Genomic DNA, 18,528 nt, shown 5'->3' with positions numbered 1-18,528 from the left:
CACCTGTTGTTGTTATTGTTGTTGTTGCTACTCTATCCTGTGTAAGCTTCATCATCTTCAGTACCTGCTGCAACCTACATCCTTCTGAATCTGTTTAGTGTATTCATCTCTTGGTCTCCCTCTACGATTTTTACCCTCCACGCTGCCCTCCAATACTAAATTGGTGATCCCTCGATGTCTCAGAACATGTCCTACCAACCGATCCCGTCTTCTAGTCAAGTTGTGCCACAAGTTCCTCTTCTCCCCAATTCTATTCAATACCTCCTCATTAGTTATGTCATCAACCCATCTAATCTTCAGCATTCTTCTGTAGCACTACATTTTGAAGGCTTCTATTCTCTTCTTGTCTAAGCTATTTATCGTCCACGTTTCACTTCCATACATGGCTACACTCCATACAAATACTTTCAGAAACGACTTCCTGACACTTAAATCTATACTCGATGTTAACAAATTTCTCTTCTTCACAAACGCTTTCCTTGCCATTGCCAGTCTACATTTTATGTCCTTTCTACTTCGGCCATCATCAGCTATTTTGCTTCCCAAATAGCAAAATTCCTTTCCTACTTTAAGTGTCTCATTTCCTAATCTAATTCCCTCAGAATCACCAGAGTTAATTCGACTACATTCCATTCTCCTCGTTTTGCTTTTGTTGATGTTCATCTTATATACTCCTCTCAAGACACTGTCCATGCCATTCAACTGATCTTCCAAGTCCTTTGCTGTCTCTGACAGAATTACAATGTCATCGGCGAACCTCAAAGTTTTTATTTCTTCTCCATGGATTTTAATACCTACTCCGAACTTTTCTTTTGTTTCCTTTATTGCTTGTTCAATATACAGATTGAATAACATTGGGGATAGGCTACACCCCTGATCACTCTCTTCCCAACCACTGCTTCCCTTTCATACCCCTCAACTTTTATAACAGCCATCTGCTTTCTGTGCAAATTGTAAATAGCTTTTCGCTCTCTGTATTTTATCCCTGCCATCTTCAGAATTTGAAAGAGAGTATTTCAGTCAACATTGTCAAAAGCTTTCTCTAAGTCTTCCATTCGTCTGTAAATAATTTGCATTAGTATTTTGCAGCTGTGACTTATTAAAATGATAGCTCGGTAATTTTCACATCTGTCAACACCTGCTTTTTTTGGGATTGGGTTTATTATATTCTTCTTGAAGTCTGAGGGTATTTCACCTATCTCATACATCTTGCTCACCAGATGGTAGAGTTTTGTCATGACTGGCTCTCCCAAGGCCGTCAGTAGTTCCAATGGAATGTTGTCTACTCCGGGCCCCTTGTTTCGACTCAGGTCTTTCAGTGCTCTGTCAAAATCTTCACGCAGTATCATATCTCCCATTTCATCTTCATCTACATCCTCTTCCATTTCCGTAATATTGTCCTCAAGTACATCTCCCTTGTATAGGCCCTCTATATACTCCTTTCACATTTCTGCTTTCCCTTCTTTGCTTAGAACTGGGTTTCCATCTGAGTTCTTGATATTCATACAAGTGGTTCTCTTTTCTCCAAAGGTCTCTCTAATTTTCCTGTAGGCAGTATCTATTTTACCCCTAGTGAGATAAGCCTCTACATCCTTACATTTGTTCTCTAGACATCCCTGCTTAGCCATTTTGCACTTCCTGTCAATATCATTTTTGAGACGTTTGTATTCCTTTTTGTGTGCTTCATTTACTGCATTTTTATATTTTCTCTTTTCATCAATTAAATTCAATATTTCTTCTGTTACCCAAGGGTTTCTACTAGCCCTCATCTTTTTACGTATTTGATCCTCTGCTGCCTTCACTATTTCATCCCTCAAAGGTACCCATTCTTCTTCTACTGTATTTCTTTCCCCCATTCCTGTCAATTGTCCTCTTATGCTTTCCCTAAAACTCTGTACAATCTCTGGTTCTTTCAGTTTATCCAGGTCCCATATCCTTAAATTCCCACATTTTTGCAGTTTCTTCAGTTTTAATCTACAGTTCATAACCAATAGATTGTGGTCAGAGTCCACATCTGCCCCTGGAAATGTCTTACAATTTAAAACCTGGTTCCTAAATCTCTGTCTTACCATTACATAATCTATCTGATTCCTTAAATCACCTGAACCACAAAAAAAAAAAAAAAATCTTGATCAGTTTCTACCAGCATAGGAAACCAGAGCAAAATCCTCTTGATGCGAGGCCGTAAGATTGATCAGGTCATGTGAATTTTCTTTGGCTGAATATCGCTTTTTGAAATTGTGTGCAAACCTCTGGGGAGATAGCAAGTAATACTGGTACTCAATAATGTATGGAGCAATAAGTGTAACAGCATGGATGGTTTCTGGTCTGCTCTGTTGGAACTAATCTCATCCATATTTGATCTAATTTATCCTTATTCTCTGCAATTTGTAAGGTGGAGATGTAAAAAAATGTTTATGCCGTGACATCTTTCACATGCAATTTTTGCAAAGTCCACAGCACCAAATAGTATATGTTTCCCAGCTCTGCAAATATTCCAGACTGCATACTTTACAGTTCCACCAATCTCATCCATGACACCTTTGCTGTGTGATGTGGCAAAGAAGTCCCATGAAATATTTATCACATAGCATTCTCTGAAAAAAATGTCAAGTTGGTATACAGGAAACACTGCTTAAATTGACTGGCTGCACCATCACTCATGAATGTGACAGATTCTACCTTTTGGCTCATGGCTATAATGTGCTCTACAATCTTACTTAGTAAAGTGTGCACTGAATATTTGTTGTGATCAAGTTCATCACTAACAACAGCACAAGAAAATCCATCATTTTGTGAGTCCCAAACATATGCTTTAAACAAAGTGATTTGTGGTTTTGACCAATCGGGAGATTCCATGGTGACTCACATAACATTTTGAAACGAGTGTTTTATTATGTTGACTTCTTATCAATCTATAAACCCATATTTTCTTTTGTAGATCATCATTATAAATTGTGTTATTCAGGCAAAGATCTTGAAGTGTTATTTAAGCAGGGGAGAGCATTAAAATTAAAGAACAAGAATGTAATTTATGTTGTGACTCGTGTTACAAATTTTGGACATCCTATTCCTAATGTGCACTTTAGGTCAAAAGTGTCCTCAAACTATTAGGAGTATGGATCTGGTTTTTGTCACAGAAAATGCATATTAGGTTGGCATTCAAATGACAGAGTTGCAGATTTATAAAAATACTTACACCATGCGAAATATTGTAATATATTGAAAAAGGTGCGTAACTCAATGTTACGTGACTCGTGTTACTTGCTACTTCTTGTTTTTTACCACTAGCAGAGAAGTGAAAATATGACATTATTGGCCAAATAAGATAAACTTGACATTAACATTTCAGTTTTCAAACACTATGAAAAATTACATGAGCACGACATCTGGGAAAACAAATTGTAAATTCAATTAAAAGACAGAAAAATGAAAATATCCTCTTGCATTGACATCATCGAGTGGATTAATTTTCTTTATAATTTCTTCACATTTTACAGACCATTTCCAATAGTGACCAGCACGCTCCATTGCACTGATTAAGTAAGAATTTCCAAAAACTGCACATAGATCTCGAATATTGAATTTATTGTCATATTCTACTTTGTAACTGTCTCCAATTGTCACATTTTCTATAGTTTCTTCAGAGTGATGATCTGCAGCAGGAAAAGTCTTTGGAGAAAGCAGATATGTTTGTAGTATTCCTTTCTTGTAGTGAAAACAGTGAATGCTTTTTATCCAGAATGAGATTTTCACTCTGCAGCGGAGTGTGCGCTGATATAAAACTTCCTGGCAGATTAAAACTGTGTGCCCGACCGAGACTCGAACTCGGGACCTTTGCCTTTAGCGGGCAAGTGCTCTACCATCTGAGCTACCGAAGCACGACTAATGCCCGGTCCTCACAGCTTGCTCGCGAAAGGCAAAGGTGCCGAGTCGAGTCTCGGTTGGGCACCCAGTTTTAATCTGCCAGGTAGTTTCAATGCGTTTTATGTTTGGTACTGAAGAAAATATTTGAGCCAGATTAAGTTTCAAATTGATTCCTTGAAGTCCATCAATAAACACATGAAATACCTGCATAGTTGTGGTACTTGCAGCTACCTGAGCAAAAGTTGATGCATCACCACCTACTATGAATTTTTGCTTTTTTACTGCATTCCCCACTAGCAATTCTGCAACTGCATCAATTCCATCTACTGCTCCTTTACCATGGGATGTAGCAAATAAGTTCAAATAGATTTCCACATTATGAAATGATTGAAATTGAGGTATAGAAGCAGTAATGTATTTGTTTTTAAATTGTGAGGCAGGTCCATCTGACCAGATTGAAACTACCTTTACATTTTCAGGTATAGCTGATAATACCATGCTAACGTAAGCAACTGCAGCACTCGAGCCATAGCTTTATCCAGAGCACTACGTGACTTATACGGTGACAAAATTGCTTTACTAAGTTGTTGATCTTGCATCTTATGTTGCCTTTGTTTTGTTTCTGCTTCTGCTGGCTTTTTCAGTCTTCTTCCAGATGCTGCTTCTTAAATTCTTCATATTTTCCTTCACTCTGTAACTTTTCCCATCTCCTACTCTGTCTTTCTGCTGCTGCTAAGGGCAGCCTCTTCTTCTAATCTTAAAATAATACAACTGTGACTCACAGTACACATTTAATTTTCTGTTTTTACAATAATTGTTGAAATTGGGAAATTTTTAGTAGTGATATTAGTTACACATTCACACTAGGAATTAAATTACTGAACAAGATAACTTTTATCTTTAATATCTCTCTTGGTATAAAAATTTAATTACATGAAAGTGACTCATGTTATATGAAAGTTCATGCTGTTGTCTTATATCATTTACTCCAGCCTATAATTTACCTACTTCAGTTTTATACTTTTTATGCAATACATTAGGGTATGTAAAAGTACTATAAATAATGATATGCCATTTCTTACCTGCCAATTAATTGAAATGAAGGTCCAAAATCTCCAATAATTCACACTCTCATCACATGAAAAAATATGGCATTATAAAAATGGCTACAAATTATGAAGGGAAACCAATAATGGGTCACAAACCATTGTTGCCATAAAGTAAAAAGTCCAACCTTGTCAAAAATTATGTAAAAAGTACCAAATTTGAGCTTTTGAATATCATAAGTGTGTCCTACTTTACATGGAATATCCCAGTGGGCAATCTGGACTTCATTCTGCAGTTGAACAGTATAATTTTGTGCAAAATGTACTTGCAGGCTCAAAGATGTTCTTCTTGTTTGAGATTTTTTTAATTGGTTGTTTTTTAATAAATGTATGTTGTAAGACTTGGGATAGCATGTTTAAACAAGCATCAAGACTCTGACCAACAATATCATGAATCTCTTGCAGAGTGATTCACTGGTTCACTGTTTTCCATTCAGTCCATTTGATCAGCTTTTTCATTAAGTTTTCATTCAAAGAATACTTAATTTTCAAAGTACATTTGGACACTTTTCACATTTTGACATTATGCAAACTTCCTTCTCTTGATTGCAGCCTATTGTGCTAATGATGTCAGAAAATGTGGTTTTCACTTAAAGAACAACCTCATTTATAACTTTCAAAAGTAACTTTACATTCTCGTGGTAGGAGCGCCCAAGGGCGCGCGTGCACACGCACGCGCGCGCACACACACACACACACACACACACACACACACACACACACACACACACATTGCATGATGTATCCTGTAAGGGGCACACAAACTTTGGTCTCGATGCACAGAACTTGAACAATTTTATTGGTATGTCAGGGAATAACTCTTGATATATAGCTTGTTCTTCTTTCAAGGTCATGATCATGTACCTCTTCTGGACTTTGGTTTTTCCACCTTCATTATCACACAATCTTTCATTCCAGGAGTTTGCCATGAAATGTCATCTCAAACATAAAAAGCAGCAACAGCTTCTTCTGTGCCTGGGATTTAGGTGTTGAATCTGATTTTTCTCTTGTTATTCGTTTACTAAAACTCCATGAGCAGCAGCTAATTCCATGACAACTTTCTTATACTTTCTTGGACTTCTAGGTAAACACGTTTCCATATGTTTAATTGCTTTCTTTAATTTAGCTGGAGATTTATATGATTTCTGTGGACTATTGGTGTAGATGACGCAAGCTCCACCACCATTGCGTTCAACGCTACCTCTGACACTATTTCTGAATTTTCTTTGATTAAGTTTCTCTCTTTCTCTTTGCTTCTTAAGTTGAGCAATAGTTAAACTTGACCATTTTAGTCTTTTCCTTTTCCTGTCCTTTCTCATAACTTAATCCTTTCTCCTTGAGTCGTTTCCGGTATTCTCTCATTTTCTCAGCTGATGTGAGCGGCATTATAACAACTGTAAAAATGAATTATCTTGTTTGAGAATTAGTGTGGAAAAAGTGTAATTGCTAGAAATAAGCCAGTATCTATTTTAAATAAAAAATCCTATACAATATAGTGATCTTTTAACAACACAGTACATAAAAATGTCTGCTATTTAGGCATAATACACAGTGACCTTCAAAGACAATCAACATTCTGTTGCAGTATATAGGAAGTCAGTAACTTCTTTTTCTGTAGGCAACATTGAGACTATCTTATAATTTGGCATTGTCATTGTTTCCCAGGGAAAGCATAGGTTATGGAAGAAGAAATACTGTTTATCAAAATAATTAACTCCATTCTGTATTTAGTATGCAGCCTTTTAGTCATTTCAGTTTAATCTTTACTAAAGAACCTTATTAACTTCCCTTGCAGCAGTTACTCTGCAGACTCCCTGAATATAAGTTTCTTCTCTTTGGAAAGTACATTCTTGGTTTGTGGGACTTCCCACTTTCCCTCCAATTTTTATGAACAGTATAGCCAACATATAAATGGATTTGATCTACATCTGAAGGAATGTCAGTCAAATCGTCATTCTGTTAATCCATTTGTTGTTCTGTTACCGCATGTGTGTCATTCTGTCACCATTGCAAAATTCTGTTTGTAATGAATAGTTTTTTCTCTGCTGTCAGACTTTTATCTCTCTCATAAATCTGTATATCAGGCTTTTTTCAGTAACACAGTATCAGGAGATAAGAATAAAAAATCAATCAGCCTGGGGACTTTACTAATTAAATAAAATCAATATAAGCTATCGAAATGGGCTGGCTTAAGATACTTGTAAAGTTTTTCAGATATATTCTGTTAATAAATTTCTTTACAATGCATTGTTGTAGTACTTTTGAAAACTAGTTTCTCAGAGGGTCTAGAAGATGAAATTTGACATGCTACAAAGCCATTTCTTCAGTTCCAGCACTTCTTAACATGAAAATGAAGCTTCAAATAAAAATAGTGTTTCAGCTAACAGAACTGAAAATCTGATTTGTAATAAGCATATTTTTAATTTTTAAGGTTTTTGTCTATGTTCTCATGGAACAGCACCTTCACTAGCACACGTTAGACAAAACGTTGAATAATTGTCAGTTACAAAGTATTGTTTACTTTGGAACATTTCTCATGGAACCAACAGTGACAGTTGCTACACCGAATATGTTTTATCACTTGTAGTTGTTTGCACAGTAACAGGCATTTTTACCAGTGCAATTTTCACTTGGACTTTCCTGTGCATCACAGTCTTGGCAGAAGGCAATATTAATAGTAACTCCAAAATTTTGGAAGGTTACGCAGTTACTGTTAATGAAACTCTGTCTGGAGAAGCTGTGTGAAGATTGGAAACTCATTTGAAATGTTCAGAAAAATAAAATTGTACTCTTCACAGAAACATAGTATATTACAACAAAAATATCAGTGGGTTGAATTGGAATTAAGCAGCTCATATAAATACATGGGTGTAACAATTTGTGGGAATATGAAGTAGAATGAGCATATAGGCCTGGTCATAGGCAAAACGCAAACAGACTTTGCATTTTCCCTGTACCCTACCATTGAAACAATAAGTCTACAAAGTAGGTAGCTTGCAAAACATTTCCAGGACTCATACTAGAATAATGAGTGGACTTGTATCAAATTGGACTAACAAGGGGATATTGAATGTATACAAAGGAGAACAGCACAATTGGTCAGTTTTGTTTGACTTATGGAAAAGCATTGCTGAGATGCTGAAAAATCTGAAGTGGAGGATGTGTGAAGATAAATGCTAACTACTCTACAAAAGCCTGTGTTTCAAGCTTCAGTATTAAGTGCAGAATATATGTATTACAGCCTCCTCCCCACTCCCCCTACCCCTATGCACACCTGAATGAAGACAAGATTGAAGTAACTACAGCATACAGAGGGCCATTTAGGCGATCATTCTTCCCATGCTCCATACATGAATGGATTGTAAATAAATCCTAATTTGTGGTACAGTGGGAAGAACCATTTGCCATGTGCTTCAGTGGTTTTTGGAATATGGAACTGTATGTAGACCAGTGCTATAATGAGCTATGTTACACGTAAATGGTCCTCGGTGACAAAATATGTTTAACTTACATAAATCTCTGTTCATTCTTGACAAGTTATTTTCCTGTTTGCCTACCCCATGTCTTCTTTTCAGAATTGGAATACAATTTTTTTTTATTATTTTGTTAACAGTGTGCAGGTACTCCTGTCCTTTTATTTATTTTATTGACAGATAAGTCTCTTCCTTTTTTTCCCTTCTGCTCAGTCCCTGATTTATCCATCCCAGTTTATTTTGGCCGTGTGAACTATGAAAATGAAAATGGAAAGTATTTCTTTCTTCTTATCCACTGTATTTATTTAACTTTCTTTTACATGCTATCTCGCATGTTATTAACGTCACTGTTTATAATATGCATTCTTCTTGTCACCCTTTCTGTGCTGTGCCAGAGCAGTGAACTACAGACAAGACATGGCACAGGTTCCCCACTCATTCAGAATCCATTCTAAGCATTCACTCTGTTGCTTATAGTCGAGGTGAAGAGTCGGAAAATAAACATAAAGGACTTGAGCTTTCATCTGTGGTAGGTCCTAGAATTTTCTACTGCTTGCCATTTCTTTCACATGTGGCAGTGATTTGTGTGAGTTACAAAAGGTACAGCTGCTCCACATTTGGAGTTCATGTTAAACTGTAAGTCTTCCAGTAAATGCCTGGGTAAGTCAGTTCACTGGTTAGAGAAATCCAGGATTTTAGAACAGCTTTGCTTTACTTGTGGAAACTCAAAAAACTAAAAACAGTATTCAGACCACTTTGCATATGTTGAAGTAATTTTTACATGACTGCTTTACACACATACATCCCCCTTAAATGTTTTTGTTCATATAACTGGCATTTTCACTGTTTGGTATTTGCCTTTTAAAACAACTTTGACACATTTTATTTACATTTACATTCTTTTTGATGCTACAAGTTTGTAGTTCATTGGCCAGTGCTGCTACAAGTTTGTAGTTCATTGGCCAGTGCTGGATGTTTCTGGCAATACTTAACTTTATTTCTCCTCCTCCTCCTCCTCCTCCTCCTCCTCCTCCTCCTCCTCCTCCTCTTGCCCTTCTTCTTCTTCTTCTTCTTCTTCTTCTTCACTGAATGTGTTGAGCATTGTAATTTCAGTTGTTGTTTTTGTAATAGGGTATAAAATTATACAATGATACTGATTTTCTTGTATAAATGTAATTTATTTCCTGTCATAGTCGCAGCCATGAGTGGAAGTGCTTAGAGCCTTTACAATAATATGTTCTACTATAGGTCACAGATTAGGGCCTTTGTCAGTTGTTTGGTTGCTGTACTGCCTAGCAGAAGTGTACACCAGTCCATGCATTTGAGCCTGTTTGCAACAGTTCATAATAATATAACTTGTTTTTCGTATCTGTTTCTGGCATTTAGGGACAACTAGGAGTTCTAGATCTAAGTGCTTCCTACATTCCTTCTCCCTCCGGTGATATTCTGGGTCCATTAAGATGCTAGTTGCCCTTAACACCATATCCATCCATCTAAGATGCTAGTTGTCATTAACTTGGACTGAGTGTAAGTTCATGGCCCCATCCATTCCCTAAACTACAGCACCCCCCCCCCCCCCCCCCCCACACACACACACAAATCATCCAGCCATAATCAGGGTGATAACAGCTCTTTTGAAAGTATGTGATAGGTGAATGCAGTTCATCGAGCTCTTGCTGTACTACTTCCCTTTCACTGCTGCAAAACTAACTTCTAACTGTCCTTTTCCTCCCCACAGGTGTCCACCACACAATGGCTGTGTATGAACCTGGTGATCCTGGGGTTCCCAAGCTTTTTTGGCTTATCAGCATTACTAATTGTCCATGACTGTAACCTGTAGGCCCACTTCAATGACCACTGTTGGTTGTGAAGATGGAATGCCATGTGCCATGATTAATAGGGATCTTGCCGTAACTGCCCAAATTATGAGGAAGGTACAAACGTTTTTAGAAAACTTCTGTCTCAAGGTGTGCTATATGCTAAAGGTGTGGTTGACTGTTAAGGCAAAACAGTCATTAGCTGGCAGCATCTGAGGAACCTGCCGCACCTCACCTGTATAAGATCCAGGCAGTTTAGACTCTGCCTGGTTGGAATTCATAGATACCTAGCTGGTGTTGGGTAAAAACATGGTCCTGACTCTTCAAACTGAAGGGGAAGAATTGTACCATCAGGGGGTAAAAACAGCTAAAGAAAGAAGAGATCGTGGTATGTCATATCTTCCAATCAACCTTTTCTGGTTCTTCTTCTTTCTGCAGTTTTCTTATATCCACATCGATTATGTCACACCACTTAGTTTGTGTTAAATTCCCTTGACTTTGATTTTATATGAATGCATGGTGTCTGTTCTTTCGGGCATGTCCAAATGAACAGACACCACACCAAATCTGTAGCAGTGATGCATATTGTGTAATTGAAGGTGGAAGGGGAGAAGGAAAGAAAGGAACTATTTTTATCAACTGCATCAGGACTTTGTGCGGGATGAACAAGTGAAAATGTGTACCAGACTGGGTTAAAGTGCTGCTGATTTCACACAAAGTCCCAATGCAGCTAATATCAATAGTTCCCTTCCCTTCCCATCTCTTCACTCTTCTTTTCTTTCTCCCCTAGCTACATTCAGTTATGTAATGACTTTGATTTATTGCAAATGACCCTTGGAAACTGTCAGGTCTCGTCTCTTGCAGTTTTAAAAGAAATTTCTTTTGTCTGAACTTGAATGAGCTTGACTATCTGTGGTTGTACAAGACAGACATATCTAAGGATGTAAGATGCTGTCCACGGTGAGGACATTAGGCTAGCACCTGGTGCTTACTAAACCAGTCCATTACCAACCTGGTTCACTACGGCTGGCGAGCCACCAATCTTAGTAAGTTAGCTTCTTCTTATGGTGATATGTGATCTGAAGATCCTGTTATCATCACAATCGTTAATATGTATCAAGGTCAGTAGTTCACCTCTTGAGTGACTGTTTAGAAATGGGCAGCATACGATGAAATTATTCAAGATCCAAGCACAAAAATGCTCCGAGAGATTAAAAAGTGGCAGAAGCTAAGATTACAAGTCAGATTCGGAGCAGTACGCCATTGTGGCTAAGTAAAAGGTCCAGTGTAATTTTAGAAATGACAAAATACAAGAGACATTTTTAACCATATTTTTAACTGTTATTCTTCCACACAACCCAGCTGGAAGTTTCACCAACTCATTGTCTCTGTTCACTTCTGTTAATAGTGGAAAAGTGAACAAAAGAGAGACAGAGTCAAAACATCAAAGACACTTCTGAAAATTGGAACTAAGAAAAGAAGTATCCCGATGTTTGGTGCCAGGGTATGCAGGAATTAGGCAAAACAATATAACAGAAGCGGCAACTATAGGTAAGTGTGGGGACAGTGAAATTCAACATACAAATACACCTGTTGGTTTTGCCTCTGGGTAACATTGTGCAACTGCCTCAATATTCCATCAAAACAACTGTTCAGCATATTCAGATGATGGCTGTTGCTGTGTTCACTACTGCAAGACATGATTGGTGATACAAACAGTTGGCATCAAAATTTATCAGGGTTAGGTGCAGGAATTATGCACTCACAGTTGGATGAAAGTAGCACTCACTGTCCCAGTATGCTCAGTTGGCTTTGACTCTGCTGCTGGACACTGCTGTGATTAAAAGCTGACTTAACACTCTGCAGTTTGATGCATTGGGTAAGAAACTTGAGGTTCTTACTTCATTTTAATTTAATGGTAGTCAGTGCTGGAGTCCAGGCAGCACTTTGTTGAAATCCTGCAGCTCTTTTAAGACTTTCTGTCGTAGAGATATGTACAGCCTCATTGAAAAACGCCATCCCTGAATGATGATACACAGTATAAAACTTCAGTCTTTTCATAGAACATACAGTGCTCCATTTTCAGTCAGTGCTCCACTGCAGCTGATTTGTCAGGCTGGCCCTGTGTGTATGTTGATGGTGTTCAGCACAGTTTTCTTGCAGTGCAACGTATCTGCCCAACACAAGATTTTCCATACTGAAGAAGGCTGTTGCAGTTGTTGCCTCTGCATCTTCATGTACATCCCTGCCCTGAACTTGCTTTAATCGAAATGAATTACATATCAATTGATCAGAATAACTGTTCTGTTAGAACACCATTCTTAGTTGTTTCAGCTCACCTGCCAGGATCTGAGATTACGTGCTCTATGCCCCAGTGAGCAAAAGATATTCCTTGTTGTTCAGGGTGGTGATAGTTTTTGGCCTGCAAATATAACTCTGTGCAAGTCGGTTTGTGGTAAACACATAGAAGAAAAACCGATAGAACACTGGGACAATAATGCTCAAAAATGGTAAGATACAATTTTTTTACACTTCCGTGGCGAACTGAATATTCAAATGGAATGAATTCAAATGCTGGAGAAAGATAGGTAGTGTGTCTATACTGTGTGGCCACTCAACAAATTTGTAGTCAACATGTGGCCAGAAGCAGGAAGGTTGGAGAGTTGCAGATGTCTGTGCTTTTTCTTTACTCTTACATAAAATAGTTGACCACTGTGAGAGATGGGAGACTTGCCATGCCATCACAATCCACTTTTTCAAAATACTGATTTTTAAATAAGAAATAGGTTTAGATAAGCAAATGTTTAAACAGTGACTCAATGTATTTCCTAAACCTGCTGCTAATAAGCTCAAAGTCCTCTGGAGGCACTTTCGTACTTAATGATATGACATCAGAGCTCACCTAAAGAGCCAACTGTTGAATAGTTTAACAATCTTCAGGTGTCCGTATCACCAGCTGCATCCTGTAGCAGTGAACACAGCAACAACCACCATTTGAAGACGTCAAACAGTTGTTTTGATGAAATAGTATGTGGTTTGCCCAGTGTTATCTGGCTTTGAACCCAAGAAGTGAATTTGAAACAGATCTACCAAGAAGCCCTGAAAAATCACACAATGCAAGATGTTTGTATCACCCTATCAGTTATTATCTTGCATCCAGGATGAAAAATTGAGTCAGTGGGTAGACAAGTAGTTGGAAGTAATAAACAAGCTGCCACAAATGAAGCCTAGTATTCAAATGGAATGTGCATCATCCCAGCAACAGAAAAAGAATGAAATAGTGCTTACCAGATGCAGAATAGGCCATTGCTCACGACCCACTGCTCCCTTTTAGAGAAAGGGGAGGGGGGAGCACCAGTATGCATTGTGTTTAATGCAACCATGTCTGTATATCACATGTTAACTAGGTGCATTTCATTTGATAGCAAGAAGGCAGCCCTCAGACATAATGAGGATTTGCCTTAACTTTTCTCTGACAACATCTCAAATTTTAAATATTTATATTGAGTTGGAACTGGAGCTGTGGGGGGTTAAATGTGTAACTGATTGACTGACTCATTCATTGCTGTCATGTGATCAGCCACTCACTTCAAACTGTGGTGCTGTTTTGTCTTTAATCATTTCTTAACTTTACCTTCTTTTACCAACAATTTTATTTCCTGCTTTTTAGTACACCATTTGTAATCATTCTACTGATCATGGTATGAAAGTACGTGTATTTGTGAGATTTCGGATGGCAGGAATTTGCATTGATAATGCAAATTTCAAATATTAAATATTTTGCTGTTGTGAGCAATGAATTACACATTACTTTTATAATTTTAACCAATTTTGTAAAGGACTTTATGCATTTGGGACAGATGAATTAACAATTGTTCTCTGTTGCACTAGGTCTTGTTAGTTTTCCTTCTCATAGTTCTGTACTATATTTAATTGTACTTAATCATATATATCATCACTCATTTGCCATTGTTAAAAAGGCAAACCTCTGGAGTAATGACATCCTTTGAGAGCACTATGATGCACAGTGTCTGGCACTGGTGGGGTCTAGAGGTCTGACCCTGAGTTGTGTCCTTCCTTGGTCTAAGCATTAGCACCCCAGACAGTCATTAAATCGACCTGAAATGTGTGCATAGAAAATTGTTGCATTAAGATTGCTTGTGAAGTGTGACTGCATTCATTTTGCTAAATCCATACATTCATATTGATAATCCTGCCATTGATTGATCCAACATGAAGATGGCGAGCATATATGATTTAAAGTATTATTTTATCATGTTTGATTTCTAATTTTGAATGTCACAGGTAAGAACAGGAAGTTGTATGAAATAGTGGGAAAAAGTTGTTTATGTTAGTAAATTACTCAAGTTGGTTACTCTCATTTCATTTGAAATGTGCAGAAGTTTTTCTTTGTTTATTAAACTAACTTTTTTTCCCTGTTTTTAACTCAGTAGGCCAACATTCCTGGATGGACCTGTGAAACTAGAAACTCAAGATGATGGCTATGAAACAAGTGGTGACCTTGAACTGAGGACACAAGTAGAAAATCAGAAATTCATGAATCATCTTCAAGGCCCTCATCCAGCCAACATCAAATGTGAGCCTACTGAAGATCCATATAGTTTTGTGGATGATGATCCTACACCCACTGCTCAACATAGGCAACAATCTGTTGTTTTACAGCCCATCCCAAAGAAAAGAGGGCGAAAAAAGAAGAATTGTTTGGAGGGAGGGTAATAAATTTTTACTGTCATAATTTTTTCTTAAGTTGTCATTCAGTTTTGCACTTTCTGGTATGCCTAACTATATTATTCCGTAATTTTTTATTGTTGAATGGTTGTGAAATGTTCTGTAAGCATGTTTTTCTGTTTTAATGGATCATATTTTGTTATATTGTTATCAAATAAATTAATGTTTACTGAAATTTTTCATGCTTAGTGATTGTTTGATGAATCATAGATCCATATTTTCTCTTTGTGTGTCTCTATTCCCCTTCCTCATACACCTATGTTGCAGCCTCTCTCTCTCTCTCTCTCTCTCTCTCTCTCTCTCTCTCTCTCTCTCTCTCTCTCTCTTCTCTCTCTCTCTCTCTCTCTCTCTCTCTCTCTCTCTCTCTCTCGCTCGCTTCCTCCCTCCCCCCCTCCCCCCCCTCCCTCACCTGAATTGTGTGTGTGTGTGTGTGTGTGTGTGTGTGTGTGTGTGTGTGTCTATCCACTGCATGTTTCAGTTCCATGTCCATTACATGCATTTTACAGTCTTTTATACCTCCCTCTGTTTTGTGTTGAATTTACCACAGGGGAATGTTAAAATAAGTTTGCAGTTCCTTCATCTGCTTATTTACTACTAGAGTTTTGTCCAAGGCAAAAATATGTAAACTGAAATTTTATTCAAAAAATCTTCAATTACACAAAGAACAGATATGACCACAATTGTACAGCTAAACTTGATAAAAGAAAGTATAAATTACAGTTGACATTGTTTAATTTCATGTAACAACTGTTGGTTTTTCTTGTAACACATAAGCCTGTATATCTGAAAAAGGAACTGATATCCAAGATGACATTTCTCAGTATTTGCTGACTCTATCTTGTGTAATCACCTAAAATTTGCCCTTAATTTTAGCTAGAGTCTGTCTCCTTGCATAGATTTAATTCTAATCTGAACAAAGTTTCAAAAAAAGAGTTTTTAATTTTTGTAAGCATTGCATTCACTCTACAACATACTCTGATGAACATTGTTAAAATTGATAAATGTTTGTGTTTTTCTGAAAATATTGTATGTGGTGGTTCCATGTTGTGATTTTAGAATGTCTGTTTTCTTCAAAATTTTTATTTATTTGTTTATTGTATCAATTCATTCTGTATGATTGAAGTAAGAAACACGCAAAAACAAGAGGTGGGCTTAGAGTTTGTTTTGACTTTTAGAAGAAAAACTTCAATCTTTAAAGCTTGAAAGTAAGAATGGTGAAAAGGAAAAGGTTCACAGCTATAGCTGATAAATAAGTCACACGGGACACTGACAGGTAATGTTATTGGGTACATGACGTCACTGATAGGGAGGACTCAAACACAGGTAGTAGATTGCAGTGCTGGAAAGCCAAATGTCACTGGTATTCATTAAAGAATTGCATCATCAAGGATTAGATAGAATATAAAAAAATGATGGTAACTGAGGAAAATCTTGATAGTACAAAGATACTGATCAATGTAAACTATGATTAAAGGCAGAAGTTTAAAAAAGAAGGGTGGTATGCTCTGCCTGTGAGATTTATGATATTACTTGTGGAAGGTTTAGATGTTTGTTATGGAATGGATATTAGTTTCTGTAGATAACATGGTATTTTTATTGATATTTTACTAAACACTATGTGGACTAGGTTAGTTAAAGTCGTCATTATTTCCATAGTGAGACAGTGACAAAATCATTTCTTTCCACTCAGTGATATATTGACAATTTGTCTTTCTTTAAAATTCATACAAATCTACAGTTTTATTCCAATCTTGATGAAATTTTGCATGTCCTACTGTCAAGACAAGAGGAAGCTCACTGTCTACATAAGATTTCATAATCTGACTTGAAACATATATGTAATATAGAAAAGAGAGAGGATATTACCAAAAATCTCTGAAAGTTCTAGGCTGATTTACTTCAAATTTCTACACAATCCTGTAATGAACATTTGGGCAGACATAGGCTTTATATAATGTAAACAATATATAAGTTTACACTGCCAATGAAAAAAGTCGCAACAAAAAAATAATGTAGAGTAATCAAAATTTGGAAATACATTTATCTAGGCAACATATTTAAGTGATTAACATTGCAAGATTACAGTTTAATGTAAGCAAGAGATAAGTCATTGCAAATGTGAAATGCTGGTGCATTAATAACCAGTGTAACTGCCGAAATGTTGATCACAAGCATACAAACATGCATTCATTGTGTTGTACAGGTGCCTGATGTCAGATTGTGGGATGGAGTTCCCTGCCTGTTGCTCACGGTTGGTCAATACATGGATCACGCTGGAGTTGTTGTCTGATGATGTCCTGTATGTGCTCGATTTGAGACAGATATGATGGTCGAGCAGGCTAAGGCAACATGTTGACACACTGTAAAGCATGTTTGGGTTTCAACAGTGGTATGTGGGTTAGTGTTATGTTGGAATACACCCCCTGGAATGGTGTTCATGAATGGCAGCACAACAGGTCAAATCACCAGATTGACATACAAAGTTGCAGTCAGTGTGTGTGGGATAACCACAAGTGTGCTCCTGGTGTCCTATGAAATCAGCCCCAGATCATAACTCCAGGTATAGGTCCATTGTGTCTAGCACGCGAACAGGTTTGCTGCAGGCCCTCAACTGGCTTCCTCATAACATCAGTGGCACCGAGGAAGAACTAGCTTTCATTAGAAAACACAACAGATCTCCATCCTGCCTTCCAATGAGCTCTCACTTGACACCACTGAAATTGCACATGTTGATGATTTGAAGTCAGTGGAATGTATGCTTCAGAGCATCTGGCTTTTAGCTGTCCTGGAAGTAACTGATCTGTAACAGTTTCTTTGTGTAACTGTGGTTGCAACATTGTGCCAGAGCAATATGGCAAACCTGATGGTCTTTCCTCTCATTAGTACCACGATTTACATCAGATTTCTACATTCAGATGAAACAGTGAAGAAAATTAATGAAAAAGTAAATGCCTAACAAATGAAATATATTATGGTGATTTTTGTCACAAGAATGAATTACAGGACAATACCTGTCTTGGAGATAGTACCATCAGACGTCACTAGATCACAGGACAAACAAAAGAATGAGAATTTGACATAAAAATTATTGCAAACTCTCATTTAATGATTAGTTGCCATTGTTACATATGCAACCGAACAAGGATGACCATGAAGAAACTATTGCTGAACGTAATAGAGGCCACGATCATCACGGGGTATGCTGCAGTTGACGACATATTCATTCCTCACATTCCATCAATATTCGGTGATTCAAATATGCCCTTCGATTTAAAGTGGTTGCAGCCAGCATTCCCTAGGAGTGTCAACAAGGCACAGGGCCAATGAGTTTTTGTGGCAGATATTAAACACCACACACAATGCGGGGGCCTGCAACTAGTGTGATATATATTGCAAGGTTCACCGGATATGGTGCACAGGCAGTTCTCAGTGGGATTGTGAAATATTTTGGTTGAGCATATTCGTTGATGTAGTCCATGGGCTGCCACCCTTGTATACAGGTGGTACAGATGGAAG

At 37.5% G+C, this 18,528-nt stretch overlaps 1 protein-coding gene across 1 annotated transcript in view; it reads left to right on the top strand.

The window, feature by feature from the left end:
* Nucleotides 1-18,528, top strand: part of LOC126299457 (uncharacterized) — a 226,942-nt gene that overhangs the window by 29,516 nt on the left and 178,898 nt on the right. Inside the window, exon 2 of the mRNA XM_049991374.1 lies at nt 14,715-14,996. Within this exon, the coding sequence (XP_049847331.1) occupies nt 14,715-14,996 (282 nt within the window). The remainder of the gene's footprint in view (nt 1-14,714; nt 14,997-18,528) is intronic.

This window comes from Schistocerca gregaria, chromosome X (assembly GCF_023897955.1).
Source record: "Schistocerca gregaria isolate iqSchGreg1 chromosome X, iqSchGreg1.2, whole genome shotgun sequence".
NCBI classification, from domain to species: domain Eukaryota; kingdom Metazoa; phylum Arthropoda; class Insecta; order Orthoptera; family Acrididae; genus Schistocerca; species Schistocerca gregaria.
The sequence above is the reverse complement of the archived record's forward strand: the minus strand, read 5'-3'. Positions and strand labels throughout refer to the sequence as shown.